The sequence below is a fragment of the Ambystoma mexicanum genome, chromosome 1p, assembly GCF_040938575.1.
Source record: "Ambystoma mexicanum isolate Mex_15411 chromosome 1p, UKY_AmexF1_1, whole genome shotgun sequence".
NCBI classification, from domain to species: domain Eukaryota; kingdom Metazoa; phylum Chordata; class Amphibia; order Caudata; family Ambystomatidae; genus Ambystoma; species Ambystoma mexicanum.
The window spans coordinates 954,264,466-954,283,216 of record NC_090921.1 but is presented as its reverse complement, the minus strand read 5'-3'; the positions used below and the strand labels follow the sequence as shown (position 1 = coordinate 954,283,216).

The following is an 18,751-nucleotide window of genomic DNA, read 5'->3' as shown; positions in this document are numbered from 1 at the left end:
ATAGTGGATTCAGATTAGAAGCTACCAGCAAGGTGTCTTTATCCAGACAGCCGGAGATTAGAAGTGGGACTCGGTTTTCAAACAGTGTTGCCATTAGATATTAAAGGAACAAATGCCTTTGGTGTGCAATATAAATATGCTCACTATTAAAGTGGAAGCAACCCTATAGCCAGTGAAACCATGAATAAGTATTTTATAAAGATCATACCATGAGAAGGAAATCACTGTGAAGGGCTGATCATTTTGAAAGGTTTAGGGATGGCAATATTGAGAGGTTAGGCAATACAGTATTAAATAAGATGCCCAGGATCACACATTGGTTAAAGGGTAAAGGAGTGAAGCTGGGATTTGTGCCAACTCTGCAATTTCTGCATTTGAACATTTTCTTTTCCAGTTCTTACCATGAACTAAAACAATCTAATTTTATAAAAATGGACTTAGAAAGTCACAAATCACATTACCAAACATGACAATTTTTAAACAAAATATTATAGAAGGGTGTTATGCAAAATGGGAATGGTTCTAGCTTCATTCTCTCCATGATCAAGGGAAGTATATAAGTACCAGCATCCAAATTGATGTGATTTAACACATTTAATCTGGGTTTGTCTGTTGTATTTTAAAGCTTTAAATACTTCCAAAACCATGGCTTGTAACATTTTCATTTATAAACGTGCATGTAAACCTTTGACTTTTACCAAACAGCAACCTGTTTTTTGTGTCAAATAAGCAGACCTTAAAATATGCTTGCCTGAGGCATGCAACTTCTGGTCCGCTCTCTTCTGTCTACCAGCCCTGAAACTCAAATGGCCTACATAAGAAGAAAGATCAAGTAATGGGCTAAACAATACCAGCAGCATGCAAGAAGGCAAATCTCACAGAAGACAGCATAGTAATGTAAGATATATTAGATGATTTGACCAGGATCACTGTCTGCTGGCAAATCCAGGAAACAAGCATGAACACTTTCTTTCCATAATCTTGAATTTGGATACTTATTCACCTCTTGGACTAAAAGTTTATGCCATCATTGGAGGCGATTGCCTAGGTTTTACAACACCCTATCTGAACAAACCAATTTCTAGACCTTCACCATATGGATGATATGTTCGTTTTTATAGCAACCCCTATCTGGTGCAGGTACATTGCGGATAATAGCAGATGAACACATATCTCTGCAATAGGTGCTTCACACACTGAGCAAACTTCTGAACCATTGTGGCACTCAATTTATCAATATGCATTTCACTGTTGCCTATTGCACACGATCAACATAATTCCCACAGGAAGGAAAGAATGCTACAGAGTTGTGCCGTAAGGAACACACAAACTGTGTATACCACAGTGAACACAGAAAGCAATACAAGATGAATTGATCAAGGCAGAAAGTACTTGTCAAAACAGAAAGGCAATGGGTTTAGAGCCTCAGCAGAACCCCATAAAATATCTGACATGTGCTATTTAAGACTGGTGAACAATGGAATCTTACTTCTTCATATCAGGCAGCTTTGTGGGGTCCCCCTCCAAGGTGGGGGCCCTGGGCAAGTGCCCCTTTTGCCCTCCCATAAAAAGGTCTCTGCCTCCTGCGCCTCCCAAAGACTCCTCAAGACTCAGCTGACTCTGCTTTCTTTTTAGTAGCACAGAGCTGAAACCTAAGTTTTTCTTGCAGGCGCAGCGGCAAACAATCTTTTGTTTTCTAGCTTTACTTTCCAGCCTAGCAGATCCCAGAAATGATTACTTGAAGTTGCGGGCGCTTCCCTTATGGTGAATTTTGTTGCATCTCTTTGAATTGTGTGAGTACCGTATGTTGGAGGCAACACAAAGCTTGTAGGTGTTTCGTTATTAGCCCACCCATTGATTGACCATGTGTATAAAGTCATAGATTTCAACCTTTCATGGTCCCTCAGCGGGTTAAAACACCTGATTTTGTATTTGGCCGGTGAAAGCCCATTGATTGCTATGGGCATGTAGGGAGCTTGGCGGGCAACAGAGCTGCCAAAGTGGCGGGTGACACCCGCCAAAAGCGGGTGATTTACGAGGTATGTAAAGTAGTAGGCATTTTCGCAGGCACTGCTATTAGATGCCCACAAAAGACCAAACTTCTGGCATTGACAATGCTTGTTACTAAATAGCAGTCATGACAGAGTCATGAGATAGAACTTTAAAGGGGCGATACCACCAATAAAAGGGCAACTCAATTACCATGTGTAATTCGGGCAATAACAGACAACACGTGCTTCCCACGCCGGGGTTTAGGAATTGCCAATAATCCAATCACGTGTCTTGGCTTTTCAATAAAGAATGCCTGGAGAAAAAAACTCGGATATCACAAACGGATAGGCGGAGAGTTTGTGTGGAGTGAAAGATTCTGGGTATTGTAGTTCACACTATTAACTGTGATGGCAGCGTATGAAAAATGCGAGCATCCTATTTCCGTTTCTGGTGTTTACCCTATTTTCTCCTAGCTGCCTGTGGACCAGCTGATAGCCATACCACACTTCACGACAGCAGCAGTGAAATTACGTGGCGGACGGTTCGCCGACTGCTCTGAGCTTTTTGACAGGATGCAGCAGTAGCAGCCACATTGCTTCCGTCTCCATGGCAATAACTGACAGTCTAGTGACACGGCAATAACCGTTCCACTGATTGGACGATCTTCTGACGGAGTCTCCGCCTGATTGCAACGCGGTTCAGTGAGCGCATAGAGGCAGCGAGCAAATTGAGAAGCTAGGCAGGCAAGTATGTATTTTCCTTCTGCTGGGGCTTTTCTTTTTTTCTTTTCTTTCAGTTAACTTATTTTTGAACATGGCGACCTCGCCTGTTTTCTGGAAGGGAGAGCAGCGGGGCAGGCCATGGTTTTGGTTGCACGAGTGAGTTTAGACCACACGAAGAGGTTGTAGACACCTGGCCAGACGCGGCCAGAGGCATGGGCAGTCTGCGTAGTGGCCCCGCAAGGTACCAGTGTCTGCCTCAACTGCTGTCCAACTTCCATGTAATAAACTCGCGTGAGGCCAAGGTGTGGCATCCCAACCTCCTGTGGCTTTCTCTCGAGAGAGGGACACCAGTTGCAAGCAGCCCATCAGATGCTGCAGGCCCATTAATGACTGCTTAGCACTTTCTTTCTTCAAGCAGAGCTTTAAAGTGGGTGCAATTTTCAGATAATGGCACATTTAAGAGACCATTGTTTTGGAGCAGATGTTCATAGCGTTTTTGTGTTAAGAAATGCAAATGGTTATTTTCATTTTGCAAGCGGCAGTTACTTGCCTAAATCTATGCCCCCCCATTATAATATATCAAACTAAACAGTTTTAAATTAGCTACATTATTTTCAGATGTTAATATTTAACGCACCAAAAAGAGTTTTTTGGTAGAATGTGATATTTCCATCATAAATGAACCCTGCATTTGTCAAACACTGAAACACAAACGGGTAACCTTTTCACACATTAAATGTTATACGTCTAGAAAATACATTTTCAAAACACAAAGGCCTTTTGCTGAATTGCATTCTGGTATTTGTGGTCTACCAGTCAAGATGGGGGAGAGGGGATAATGGCACAATTGTAAACGTTTTGCTTATCAGATTTATGTAATGATTTATATATTTGACCTTACTATGGTATTTGTACGTTCAAGTCCTCTTTTATGAAGCAGAGTATGGTTGAAAGCCAGACGTGGTGTTGAGGAGGGGTAATTATGAGAGGGCAAGTGAATCCTTCATATGTGCCTAGGATGTGGCAATCCTGGAGACTGGTGCAGTTATTTTTCTCTGTGGGTGGACATTGTAACTTTTTTCAGAGAGCATATGCAACTCCTTAGGGTGTTTTTGAGGGCGGCAAGCTTGCTGAAGCATTTGGCTACCAGGATTTCACCCAGGTTGCCATGTTTCCAGTGCACTTACCCTCAAGACGCATATAATGTTAATCAAAGCAAATGTTTGTATTGGGATTTTGTTTTCTAGGAAATATTTCACTACACATTTCTGGGTTAAAAAGGTGAGCACCTTTTATACTTGGCCAGTGTATTTGTAGTATCGGGGATGGTAAGAAGACATCTGGGTTCAGGTAAGGCACAGGAGACCAGTATATATAAAAGGAGTGAGTTTATTTATAAGTTACAGAGTTACAGGGCTAGTTATATAGAAAGGGACAGGGAGCTAAACAGATGTCATCCTTTCAGTAAGGTTCTCCCATCCTGTGTTACCAACTGTAGTTCTTGGAACCTTCAGGTCCCATCACATTCCATATGACTTAGCTGTGTTCTACCATCAGCAGCACTGTGTGCACCCAGTGCAAATAGATAAGTACAACACTACACATCTCCCTCTCTTCAATTGAACACCAAACAAAGTATCACAAACCAAGCATTAAAAGAGGCTCTCAAAATTACACACTCCTGCAAATCCGTAAAACCATTACAACATTCACAACCCAGAAAGCGTATCCACATTCACGTAACTAACAATCAAGTACACAAATCACCACCTGCCCGGGACTGCCACTCCCGGGCCTCACAACTGCCACTTGCGAGCACATACGTTCCTTGCCACACTCTCAACCATCAGAGCGTATCTCCTCCCACTCCATCTGCCACCTGGAGACAAGGGTCTGCCACACCCAGCACAACCGCGTACTCGCGCAACTATCAGGTACTATCTAACATTCATATGAACCTATTATATTTTATCCTTATCAACATTTGCCTCACAACCATAACTGCATAACTACATACACCACCATTCCTCTCAGAAATACCTGTGGTTTGCGCCATCACATATTCACATACACACCCTGCCATAAGAAACAATGAAAAGTGGGAAAATGCAGAAAAGAAAACTCACAAAACAAAGATCACATTAAAACAACGCAGCTGGAAAAGAACAGCGCGAGAAGAGAATACACCGCGACAGAGACTGATCAGATCTGAGTCCAAGTGCAAAAGATCTTTGAAAACAAAATTTTTTTTTTGAATGCAGCCAAAAAAATGAAAGCATCCAAGGTTTCAAAAACATGTTAGGCCAAGGAATCTAAACCGGTAAAATATTCATATGCATGCCATAAGTAATATGGCCAAAAATGTGTATGCATACCACGCAACATCTGTGTCACATTTAACCATAGGGCTCTCTCATTTAACATGAAAATCACTCATTGTTTTCACTCATGTATTGCATGACATCAGAACGATGCTGTGCCAAAATATTATACTATAACATGGCATCAGAACGATGCTGTGCCATTTAAATTATACTTATTACAATCCACATATGGATAATATATCATTAATGAACATATTTCCCCTTTGGATTGATACACATTTAAAATATCAATATGCATTGCAAATATATATATATGAATTGCAGCATTTGGAGACCTGAAAATCCTATAATATTGTTAAACACTACACACAGGAAAAAAACATTTTCTTTTTCTTTGTGTTGTTTGTTCGTTAGGTTGTTGGTGTGATATAGTGTTATGCATAAACACACACAACCTCTCTCCCTCATAAAGTGAATGCAATCACCCATTGCACTCTGTCACCCTTTTAAATATTGGCATATGCATCCATACAAGGTAACATATACTAACATGGCACACACCCTAAACATTCAGACTATGGCAATACTGACTGGTTCCTATTAGTTGCAAGCATTATAAAATTTCATTACTATTAAACATTTAAATAGATTGAAGTGCATAAAATACACATGAAACATCAGCGCGAAACATTTCTGTACTTAAAAGTAAAATGTCCATGAATTACACGTGGAATAAACACTGCTTTCATTAGCGTGGAAGGCATTGCTAATGCCCCCTTCATTTCGTACAATAAATAAGTTCTGGCAGGTTAATGGCGAAGGAAATCATTAACCTTTAACCTTGACTCGGCAGCGCTGCGGTTTATAAAAACACAGTACCTGTCAATTCGTCCATTTCTCCATGAAGTACTGCCATGTCCCAATGTCTTTCAGCAATTCACATCACAGGGACCACCATAGTTTTATTATTGTTGAGAACAGGAGCAAATAAATTAAAACCCATTTCATTGTGCTCCAGATGCAGCGCTGCTGTTGCACTGCGAGTCATCTGCTTTCCTTTTAAAATTGACAGGAAACATCTCCATCGCAACGCGGTGTATGAATCCCTGGAGGTTAACATTGATACGAGATGGTGAACACCCAAACAGAAAGCAGTCCTTCCCATGTACGTCAGCACTATTACGAGCAGCTTTAGAATGCCTGGAAATGCAGCATTCTTTTCCTTACGTGACTTCGCCATACTCTGCCACAATGATGCATACGTCATCATTTGCCTTACAGCAGCAGAACCACAAAGAGCTGCAGATCGTGACCTTTCCAACGGTCGAAGCTGGCAGTAACAATCACTCATGGAGGAAGCAGACACATATAATGAAAACCGAAGCCTCCTCTTAAAACTTGCATCAGCCTGAGTGCCCCATATCATTTTTTCTTGCCCAAACAGTGCACAGTCCTCACATATTAAAGTACTTTAGACAGGAACTTTATGCAGACAGCACTTTTCCTCTGCTTCCTTCATCTTGATGCATACATTATGATACTCAGTACAGCTACTATTTACACCGACTATGGCTTCATTTCCACCCTATGGCCGACTGCCCTTCTCAATTAATTTTCACAGCCATTTTACAGTACCTTTTATCCTTTATGAAAACGGGCATATTATCATTACTTCTCTGGCTGCCTGCAAGGGAGAAAGTGTCTTCCCATCCCCAACAGGACTTATGCCACATCGATATCAGGGCATCTTTTCCCTTGCTGGCCTCACCAATCTGGCTGATGTATGAAGTCATCTCACTGGAAGCAGGCGCTGGGCTGTGCCAGTGCTGGGCTCATCATGGACCTCTGCCAAGAGCATTTTTATGATGCCAGGAGTCATCAGAATTTCCATCAGTGGGTCCTTTTATCTTGGGATCAACAGGCAAACATATATCAATCCAACTGGAACCAGCAACCGCCTGTTAATCCCATCCTCGTCGCCATTGTAGTATCGGGGATGGTAAGAAGACATCTGGGTTCAGGTAAGGCACAGGAGACCAGTATATATAAAAGGAGCGAGTTTATTTATAAGTTACAGAGTTACAGGGCTAGTTATATAGAAAGGGACAGGGAGCTAAACAGATGACATCCTTTCAGTAAGGTTCTCCCATCCTGTGTTACCAACTGTAGTTCTTGGAACCTTCAGGTCCCATCAAATTCCATATGACATAGCTGTGTTCTACCATCAGCAGCACTGTGTGCACCCAGTGCAAATAGATAAGTACAACACTACAGTATTTAATGAAAAATGGCCTCTCAAGCTATTTTTTTGTTGTTGATTACTTTTTTTGAAAGGCCAATGCACGTTTGTCTGGTGCATTTTCTTCTAAGGGTAAAGGTCAAGTGAACTGTATTTGTATCTTTCACTTTAAGATCTGTTCACTTATTGTACGTATATTCTTGGGTGCCAGCTTTTGATTTTTGCTATGGGGCAAAAGTTCCCACACAGAGTAAAGCGCGGGAGCTGTACTCTTCCCCATGTCAAAACGCCACATTTTACAGAACCTGTTGCTGCAGGAATATGAAAGAAGACATATGATTTACAGGAAGGTCTAAATAACATCTCAGCAACAGTCACCCAACCTGCTCCGTTGCCTTTTGCAACTTTCTGCTGTAGGATCCCCTGCGATTCTACACCCGGAGAACAGTTTTGGCCTGTTCACCCCTCCAATCAAGGCTCAGGGGGTACATTACTGAGGCTACCTTCTCATTTTGCAGTGATAAGTACGTGATAAACATAGTTATTAGTGATAATTTTTTTGTGGACAGTCTAAATCATCCTTATCTGTAGCTTCTGAAAAAAAAGCATCTGTAGCTTCTGAAATATAGGCATAATTCTAATTTGAACAATATGACCAAATATACACAAAATAAAAACAATTGTGAAACATCTGCAAAAACAGCAGTTAGTTTCAGTTCAGTTTCACAGTGTTTTTAAACCATCTTTTTGCAAACAGTTTTTCAATCAAATACATCTGGGAAGAGATGTGTTCAAGTTCCTGAATTGCAGACTGCTCTCTAATCTGGCCTGTACCACTTAACCAAAGTGAGTGCTCCCACAACTTTTATCACACTATGCCTTATCTGCCAAAATTAGATGCCTGTAAAAGGTAGCTGTCTGCTACTTCAAAAATGCATTTACTGCTGATATTGCCACATAGGTAAATGTTAATATTGACCATTCATATACTGGACGTCAGTGTATTTGTCTACTACCTTACACATGGTAACGTAATTTAACTTCACATGATGCCTTTGCCCTCTGACTAATTCTGTGATCTCACTGATGTAACTATGCAAATTAGGGGGCCCACACATCTTTTGCTGCCCACGGCCCTGCATATCCTAGGTGTTCTGCACCCAGCCTCTGCTTTCTCTTGTGCAGGCCATGCAGCTGAGCTCTCTTTCCAACAATCCGGCTTGCAACAGTCAGACCGAATTGTATGGAGCGCATGGAAGCAGTGGTTTTTCTGTGTTTTCCCTGAAGTGCCAGTCAGGGTACGCATTATTAAAATACTGAAAAGCTGGATGATTACACCCACATAATGCTTATTCCGCCTGTGCCTTATACTTAAATGGCATTCAGGGGGCCATGCGTAGGTTTGAGGCGGGACTACGGGGTATTCCATTCCCTGGTCACTGAGTGGCGTCTCCTGGGGGAGGGCCAGTTGTAATTGGTGGGACAAAATGCTACATCATAAATAACAAAACAAACACCTGTGCGTTTGTGTGTTCACTCTCTCCAACTCTCATAATATGCGTGTTATATTAATAGGAAATGTAACCACCACCGATGCCCCCCAAACTCCCCTTCCTGAATCAAACTCTTAAAATTTCTGGGTATGCGCATTTTAAATGACACATTCTCGCAACAATATTTCCTATGCCAAAACTCATAATAACGTACTTTTAAATTGATGTCGCTTTCAGAGGAACTACTGCGATTCTTACTCGGCTTTAGACATTCTCTTATCAAAATCATATACCGGCCATTTTCTTTGCTTACATAAGATATGATAAACCTCCTTTTCCCCTTTTTTTTTTTAATAATTTTTTTTTTTTAACCAAGCCAGAAGGTGAATAAGATTGGCTTATGCATGGACCAGCAATTAGCTGAAAGCTTTCGCACAGCTTGCTGGCAACACAAATCAGGACTTTACCAATCTATAGTTTCAGTTCTGACTTTAAAGTACAGATTCCCAGAAGATCTACTGGTGAAGATTCCTATGCCCTGATTGGACGGTGTTGCCCCCCCTGCAGGAGGATCAAAAGGTAGCATCTTAGCTATTGACCTATAGGGCAGCGGTTGTGACTGTCAGACCAAACACCAATACTCATCAGTCCTGTTATAGCTTGGTCAAGCTCACAGAGCTGGTACTTGTGTGAGGCCGTGACTGTATAATTGTATGCTCTTAGTAGTCACCATGCCCCATCCAGGCGTAGCTTATATTTAAAGATTTACATGCCACTTGACTGAATTAAGGCAATTCTTAAATTTGGAAACGGAGATGCAGAAGATAAAAATCTCTTCGTATAGGGATTTTGTGTTCCAGAAGCTATCGGGAATGCACATGTGACCTTTGAACCTGCCCTGGTGGACAGTGAGTCTGATGTGTATGGTCCCAACCCATCCACTTGCTGCCTCTCTGTCAGGACGTTTTTAAACCATGCCAATATAGACCATTGCATTCCAGTCTCGGAGCATAACCGTGATAGTAGAATGTCGTGATTCATGGTATCAAAATCCGCAGACGGTTCTAGCATAACCAAAAGGGACAAATGGCCAGCGTCAACTGTTCTCAGAATATCGTCCCAGGCCATTACCATGAGCAGACTTGGTCCTATGCTTATAGTGGAAACCTAATTGTAGTTCATAATTATGGTCGGTGAAATGCTGAAACTGTATAGTTGCAACTTTTTCCAACGCCTTAGTGAGTCATGGTGTCTGGGCTATAGGACGATAATTATCCATGAGGGAATGATCGAGTTAGTTTGCATGTAGACCTACACGTGCACCTAAACTGCATGCACGCCTGACCCATGTATTTTGCCACATACACTACCACACATGTCCCCTAACAAATGCATACCAGCACTTACACAGAAAAGTCACACATGCACTCACACTTTCATACACCCAAAGGATCACTGTGCCTAACAAACGGAATGCTTTTTTCCGCATATCTCACCAAGCAGTCATACAGAATACATATAGAAACCTCTCGTATTGTGTATTTAAGGACATTCGGTATTCCTGCTGTTCAGCATCACATGCAGCCCTATTTGAAAGGCCGTTGAGGCCTAAGAACCAGAAAATAAACCCTTTTGTTAATTAACAATATAAATGAACAAACGGTCCCATCTCCATGCCTGTAATCGTTTCGGAGGTGTTTTTGTGTATGGGAATGTTCCCCAATAATCTTCTGTGAATGTTTAAATTGCTGTTCTAGTTATTAATCGTGCGGGATTGTGGGGATTTCCGAGTGTTCCTGGCAGTGTATCAGTTTCCTTAGTGAGTGATGTCAGTACCGTCTCCCAGTTCATCAGTGTGTCTTTACAAAGGTAATCTATACCGAGCGAACATGAGGAGTGAGTGTATGCATGATGTATATGTCCCTTGAAAGCTATGATTTCTGCTGCATTTAAGTGTGGAAAACATAACGTAAGCATGTCGACTGAATCTCGGCGAGTTGGTCTCAAAATTTGTTTTTTTTCCCCACTTGAAAAAACCATACAGTCCTGTGTAACTTTATCTCCACATGACTTCATTCCATGACACTCCAAAATTGGCAACTGTTAGTACAGTGACTTTTTAAAAAAAATACAATGAAGGCCAAATGCTGTTTTTCTATTTATTTTGTCTTCTTCATACCTCTATTATGGTTTAGCAGGGTGTTTAAATAAAAAAAAAAATTGTAAACATTTATTTTTATTTTTACTTGACCGCTTTTGCGAAATCTACACCAGGTGTGGGGGCTTCACGTAGTTCATATAAAAGGTTACAACATATCTAAAAGTCGTTGGGGGATCACCGTGTTTCAGTCCTGTGATTACATTTCACCATTATTTCTTTCTGGGAGTCGTAGTCTTTGCTTAAATTAAATAGATTAGACTACAGTTAAAGAATATGGTCGTTGGTGGATAAGCGGGTTTGAGTTACATGGCAGTGAGGCATAGGAGAATGAAATGCATGCAAATCTCCAAGTGTAAGGAGTTATGACAGGTCGGCAGGACATGCACTCTTGGACGTGAACACAGACCAGTGTGCGAGTGAGGGAGTACAGCAGTGTAGAAGCACCTAGCGCATGTGCTGGAAGGTATGTGTTACATGTTCTTTATACTGCACCAAATCACCCCCTGTGTTAATCACATGCGCCTTAGCTTTCCCAAAATTGAGTGTATTGTGCCACTGCCAGGTCTTTACAGACCATAGTCTGTGAAAGAACGGATATAAGAAGCCCTACAGAAAAGGGGTGTATCGGACACTTTTACTCCCAAAAAATTAAAATGGGGAGAAAAATACTCAACAAAAAATCGGAAACAAATCTTGTGCCCCTGCTTTCACCCACACAGCTTTATGGATATGTTTGGACCAGTAATGCACATAGTACCACAGGAAGAAACTACTGTTAAACTGCATGATCAAAAGAAGTACACCTGTATCCTTTAATGTGCATGATTGACTAGGTGCAAAGAAATAATTGTTACAAAATACATTATATTTTCGCGTTAAAACCTTGTTTCCCCACTTATAAAATACTCTCACTGGGAAATCGAATTACATTTTTACTCCCTAAGTAATCATTTTACTCCCAACTTTAAAAAATAGGGAGAAAAATACTCCCAATTCCAAACCTTATCTGGAGCACTGGGTATAAGGAAGGAATAAGAGTTTTCCATATGAAGGACGAACAGCGCAAGGCAAACTGGAGTAAGGTAATGTTTGGGTGCATAGTGTTCCCATAAGCCTGGCGCGCAAGCAAATTTTGCGGAAACGTAAAGGGTGTGTGGCTAAATGATGAGAGATGGAGGATTATAATTGCATTGTGAGAATTTGAACGCTGCAGAAAGAGTTTGATATTATCAGCCACCCTTTCATCTTAATTACTCTGAAAGCCTGCTTGCACATAGCCACATCACTGTGACATGCTCCCAATAGCTTGTATATTTTCTGTGATTTGTTTAATGTCTGAGTGAGGCCTCCCTGGTGTGCCAACATACAAAAAGCTCTCTTTGATAAGATATCTTCTCTTCAGCTAAAAAAATCAACGACAAAAAAAACGGCCTACTGCCCATCTCACTCACCAACTCTCTCCCACACAATCACCAGCCATCCACACCAACATATACACCTTTTAGCTTCTCACCCAGCGCTCACCACTACAGAGGTCGAAAGCATCATCAAACTCAAACCCTCCAATTGTCAGGGCGATACTTGCCCCGCTCTTATTATCAAGGAATCTGCACATGACTGAGCCCCTTTCATCACTGCGTTTATAAACTCCTCCTTAACGCCGGCATAGTCCCTGACAACCTCAAAGATGCCTGGGTCATCCCTCTCCTGAAGAAACACACCTTGGACGCGAGCATACCCACTAACTATAGACCCATCACAACCGCCCCATTTCTACTAAAAATACTAGACCGCGCAGCCTATCTGCAAATTCAGAATTACTTGGAATCAAAGCATCTCCTTGGCCTCAGACAATCTGGCTTCCGGCCCAAGCATGGAACGGCAACAGCTCTCATTGATCTTAAAACACAAATTGAGGACTTAAAGACAATGGTAAATTGGCCTTCTTACTATTACTCGTCCTTGTGGCAGCCTTTGATTTGGTTAACCATCAAATCCTCTGCCAACACTTTAAGACGGCTGGCCACTTCTCAGACAAAGCCACCATATGGATCAGATCCTTCCTGAACAACAGATCAATGAGGGTCTTCTCCCCTTCCGCTTATTCTAACTCGTCACCAGTTCTATGCGGGGTGCCATAAGGTTCCTGTGTCTCGCCTACACTAAACAATGTATTCACAAAACCTCTCTTTGATATGCTTGACTATCTCGGTGTCACCTACACAAATTACGCCGATGACACCCAGATACTGATCCCTATCACCGGAGACCATGTGAAGGACACTAAAGCACTAAATCATGATTTACTTAGTCATCCAGGCCTGGATGGCCCAACATGAGCTCTGTCTTAATGATGACAAGACCGAGCTCCTCATCCTAGGCTCCCAACACCGACTTAACAAACTAGACACAGCATTTGGAGCCTTCAACATTGATGGTAACATTATCAAGGTCTCCAAAGAAACCAAAACATTAGGAATTTACCTTGACTCCACTCTTTCACTCACTAGACAAACAAATGCGGTCATATCGGCATCCGCATACACGTGCAAGCTTATCACTGCTTGCCGCCCTTTTCTTAACTCCGCCAACTGCACCATCCTGGCGAGAACCCTGGTCATCTCCAAAATGGATTATTGTAACGCACTCTACTTGGGGACAAGCCAGCGCAATCTTGACAAACTGTAGGTTATTCAAAATGACGCCATCAGGGCTGCCCTTAACATCCCAAGATCATCACACATCTCCAACATCAGGAGAAATCTACACTGGCTATCAGTCACACAAAGAATTTCCCATAAAACACTTGTCCTCACACACACATGCTGGAATAATCAGGCCCCTTCCTACCTGACCAAGCACTTTACCCACCACACCTCCACTCGACCATTGCGCTCAGCCCAAGCCCACTGTCTCAACATACCGAGATACAAACTGTCGAAAGCAGGTGGGACGACCTTTCCAGTTCTGGCTGCTAAACTCTGGAACTCGCTACCATTTCCCTGAAAATTGAACCATCTGCATCCTCTTTTAAAAGCAAAGCCAAGTCATGGCTGCTATCCTAAGTAGATTAAACATGGATGACCTACTTGCCTGCCTGTATAATATTGTGATTTCTCATACTCTTCTTCACATCTCTGCTTGTATATACTCACACCACTTACTGATATGTAATTCTTGTTAGATATGCACACTATCAATGTAACCCAAGATAGTTGCCAAGATGTACATTTGTAAATAAGATGTTGCCTATGTATCCTATGACTGTAACCAAGATATGCGCCCAGCTGCCCTCGGCCCAGGTGCGCTTTACAAATAAATACTAAATACTAAAGTGGTCCTGGTGTTGGATTATGAAATTATTCTGAGATTTGATTGCAGCCCTTGGGGCTAATGTCCCGCAAAATAAAGTATATGTTAGTGCGCGGTACAGATATCCTTTAACAATATCACCACCGGAGTGGTCCCCTAGTGCTCTGGGGGCTCTGAAAAAGGGCAGGGGGTGGTGAGTTAGTGGGAATAAGCTGGAAAAGCGCAAGAGAGCAGTGATGTGCTGTTGGCAGCCTGAGCCCGATAACACAGTTGGCAGGGCTTGGGGTGTTTTCTGGTCGGTAGTCGTCATCGTGCTGTTGTGACTCCTGCCCTTTCTGCTGTGTGGTGTAAATTACTTGTCAGAGGGCGTGTGTGCTGCTAAAAGGTGTAGATAACTGGTGGAAAATTGTTCCTGTTTGTCATATTACCATGCATCATTTTGGTTTTTAACCTCTGGATCAAAGGTGTCGGTCGCATAAGTGACAGTCGAGAAAGCGAGATTGGGTTTGTCAGTGGAAGTTGAAAAATATGTGCCGTATTGACTTTTTTATTATTCCCTTCCATTTGTATATAATGACATTGTGGTTGTCTGAAAGGTGAACATTTGTGTCGGCCTTGATTGTCTACTGTCAGTTCAGTGAAAATAGACCCTGATGTCAAAGGCTTGACGGAACAGTGTTTGTTTTTCCAATACTTTTTTTAGTCTAATGTGTGACTTTAAAAAAAAGTTTTATTTCTTTTTCTTGTACATGTTTAATTTATTCATTTTTAACAGATCACACTTCAGTATGTCCAGAATTGCAACACCATAAAAAATGACTTGTTAAAACAATGAGAAAATTAGCACTGATCTACCATAAAAAAGAAATTGGAGCATAGCGGTGTGCAAAGTGTGCACTTGCCATTGGCTAGTGACATTTGACTCTTGGCGAGTAAGATATAGGGCCTCATGGAACGTTTTCTTATTGGATTGCACCATTATAAAACACTTCCATGAATCAGGCTCATAGTGTGCTATATGTATGTATAGAATTGAGGTGTTAAGTGACTTTTTATGGCTGGGTAGTATCTTGCAACTTGGATTTTAGCCCCCATGAGCATATGCATGTAACATTTACTCGTCGTGAATCTCCAGGGCAGTGCCATCACATGAACAGTATGCCGGAATTGTGGATGATTATCGGGTCCATAAATTCCTAGATATGCAGATTAATTTAAATCCAAACTTCAGCATACTAAAGGCATCAAATCGGGTGCTGACAGAATGCAAACCTTTCCTAAATGGAATAAACTATATCCTCTTCATCAAATTTTTCTTTTGGATCCTGGAGTTCCCTCTGTGCTGTAGCCCACTTCAACATGTCCCTAACCCATATTTCCAGTTTTTGTTTTGGGGTCGGGGTGGCGAGGGCAAGGAGCGGACTGTTTCCTTGTAACGCTATTTGTAACACTGTTTTGCCATGTTCTGCCCAGGAGAATGAACGAAAGGTTTCAGCTTGCTCTTCTTTCTAATGGGTATTGGACTCACGAAGCAAACCTTATAAGACCCACCAAGAGCCGAGCCAGAATGCCCTTTGAGCGTTTAAATTACACCGTTCCAAAATGGTCTAAACTGTATTACCACCAAGTGAATGAATGTGGCCTGAGAAAACCCAAATCTTGGACAAACTGCATCCACACTGGTGTACGTTTTAAATATATGTTCCTTGTGTAAGATTATTTTATTTAGCGGTTTAATGCATTGCTATAATGTGGTACAGCAAGATATGTGTTATTTAGCATTTTTTTTATGCAGCGCCACTGCATGGGTTTAATGCATTGCTATATTGTGGTACAGCAAGGCATGTGTTGCCAGTGTGACATGGATATGTATATGAAGACAGGCTATTCAGTCAAAAACGATTTCTACATCTAAAATGCAAACAATTTTTTTTACATGTAAAATGCACATTTTTTTTTCTTTTCTCATCTGAAATGCCTCTGTTGCAGGAGACACATTAGAGGATTAATGAATTAACACCATTAACCGTACTAACATAATTCTAACTTTTAAGATTGTAATGTGTTCTCCAGTGCAAAATGAGGCAGGCTGAAACTCACACTAGACTGTGTGCAGATTTATTTATTTTTTCTCTCTGTGCTCTGTCCACAGTATTTTCAGGAAGTAAAAACTCAAATAAGCAGGAAATCGGTTTTGTTACAGTTGCTTGCTGTAAAAGTAAGCCATTGTTCAAGAGAAGGAGGGTAGGACATGATAGAATTTTATTGGTTGAACTCGTTTTGTAGGCTGTAACGGAGCTTTTCTGATGAATCTCGGAGAGAAAGAAGAGGGAGAAGGCATTTGGCACAGCTCGGAGAAAGACTTGGCTGGTGTGGCTGGGGAGTTTCCTGATTGAGGAGAGGGTCCCAGTGCACTGCTACACAGGTTGGGAAATTCCAGTCAATAAGCCCTGGCTTGAGTGACGGCAGATGCACGTCCTCGCTGGGGTGATTTAAGAGGGGGCACTGAGCCATTTCCAGAAGGCGACCAGCCTGAGGAATTCGCATGCAGCACAAGCTCGGTAAATATATTGCAGAGTACGGGGGCAGTGTGTGTGTGCACGAAACCTATTCAGGCAGAGTAGAAGAGGAAATTCCTGGATTTAATCAACATGTCTAATGTTGCAAATTGAGTGTTCTCTTGCAGTATTCCTTTTCATTTTGTAACAGATAAAGTTAAGTGAATATTTCTACTGCTGTGAAACTTCCAGTTATTTCTGTAAAAAGGGTAAGATGGTGTTGAAATGCAATTCTTTATAATACACTAAAATATGTGAAAACAGACGGGTAGTGTGTTTTTCTTTTTTTTTTTTCTTTTCTTGGTGCATCTATCATTATAGCACTGGTAATATGGGGAAGATTTTAGACAGTGCATTTGTCAATTTTCATGTAGATAAAACAGAAAGAACAAGGTAGCTAAAAATCAGACTTGGAGTGAAATAGCTGTGTTTTTTGTGACACACTGCTATTATGAAATGGTTTCCCTTTTATGTACAGATGTCAGTGTGAGGCACATTTGCCATGCCCAGTAGGTGCTCTGTGATCACTTTCCCAGCCAACGCACCATAAATATGTTGGGCATTTTGTGTAGATTTGGGGCCTAGAGGTATTTTCCTACCGCCAAAAATAAAAGCAATTTAGCAATAATCACTCCTTACGTTTAGATTGGGTTGGTAATGAGCAGACCCGTTGCTAGTGGAAGGTGTAGAGTTCCACAGCTTGACTCTGAGACTGCTTTTGGGCACATATAATTTTGGCTTTTGCTGACTAAAGTGTATTGAGTGGACTGTGCATTGAGAATTTGGAAGTTTGCTTTGCGATTCGACTAAAATGGTGACGCGTTTTGTGGATGATACTGACTGATTTAAATTGTAGTCTTACTCTTTCATTGACTAGAGAGACTCCTAACTGTGTTCCCTTTGACCAATCCTCATTGAGTCTCGCCTTTTTTTTAAAAACAATATACTAATCATGCAATTTGCCCACAGGGATTGCCAGATAGAAGCTGTTGCGCCAAGAGGAGATAAGGGCATTTACAGCCAAACCTATTGATTGGGGATGTAAGAAAAAGGAAGATGCTTCAAAGTAGTTTGCGGTAGTACAAGCATGAGCTGATGACTGCACTCGTTTTATCTGTGGAGAAGACGTTTGTTGAGGAGCAATCCAAGGTAATTTGCAATCTGACTGGGTGAGCATCAAAGGCAGTGGAGGATGGGCAGACATGCTCGCCCCCGATGAGGGACAAATCTAGTGCGTCTTAATGGACCATGGTTTCTGAGGGGTTTGCCTTAAGTCAATGAGTACACTAGTATTTTTAATTTGTAGGCAGTAGGTTGGAGCTGTCAGAGCTTCGGATTGACGGTGCTTCTGGGCAAGCCAGAGTAGGACTTGTCTCATCTCCATGCAGGTAATTAATAAGCCGAAAGAAACAGACTGTGTCAACCTCTGGAAGTAATTCAAGTTGACTGAAAATGCTATTGCATTTCCTTTATCGTCAAGCATTAATTTTCTTTCTGTCAGTTTTATGTGGTTTTACATGTTGCACCATGTACAACCATACAGCATATATACTTTTCAACCCCCTCTTTTTCATCTACAATCGGTGTGCCTAATGTCTTCCGTATAGAACTGTTTTTTAGTCATTTTTTGTTTTTCCTTTTCCCTTTCAGTTTAATGCTTTGTATTTCCATTGGTTCCTCGACTCCGCATTGGAACATCCCTCTGCCTAGTTTGGGTAAAACGGGATTTTCTACCTACAATAGCTGAGTGGCCGGCTGTGGGGTTTGGGGGGGTGGATCAGGGGGGGCTCGCTCCCTCTGCTTTGAGTGTTGGGGGCATTGCTTTGACTGTGTTGAGACTAACTGATCTCAGCATCACACCATTCACGGCAACAACTGAGGGACCAAGGAACAGTCAGAGAGAATATTTGTGTGGGTATCTGATTGTAGTTGGAGAGTGGAGATAAGTTG

At 41.7% G+C, this 18,751-nt stretch overlaps 1 protein-coding gene across 3 annotated transcripts in view; it reads left to right on the top strand.

Moving 5' to 3' along the window:
* Positions 1 to 2,604: 2,604 nt before the first annotated feature.
* Positions 2,605 to 18,751, top strand: part of ARL2BP (ARF like GTPase 2 binding protein) — a 412,008-nt gene continuing 395,861 nt past the window's right edge. Inside the window, exons 1-2 of one of the 3 annotated variants that reach the window (XM_069653353.1) lie at positions 2,641 to 2,739; positions 17,771 to 17,950. In XM_069653353.1, the coding sequence (XP_069509454.1) occupies positions 17,897 to 17,950 (54 nt within the window). In that variant the 5' untranslated portion in view covers positions 2,641 to 2,739; positions 17,771 to 17,896. Of the gene's footprint in view, positions 2,740 to 17,770; positions 17,951 to 18,751 lie in introns of all 3 variants that reach the window. The other 2 variants (XM_069653370.1, XM_069653360.1) reach the window with 2 other exon arrangements.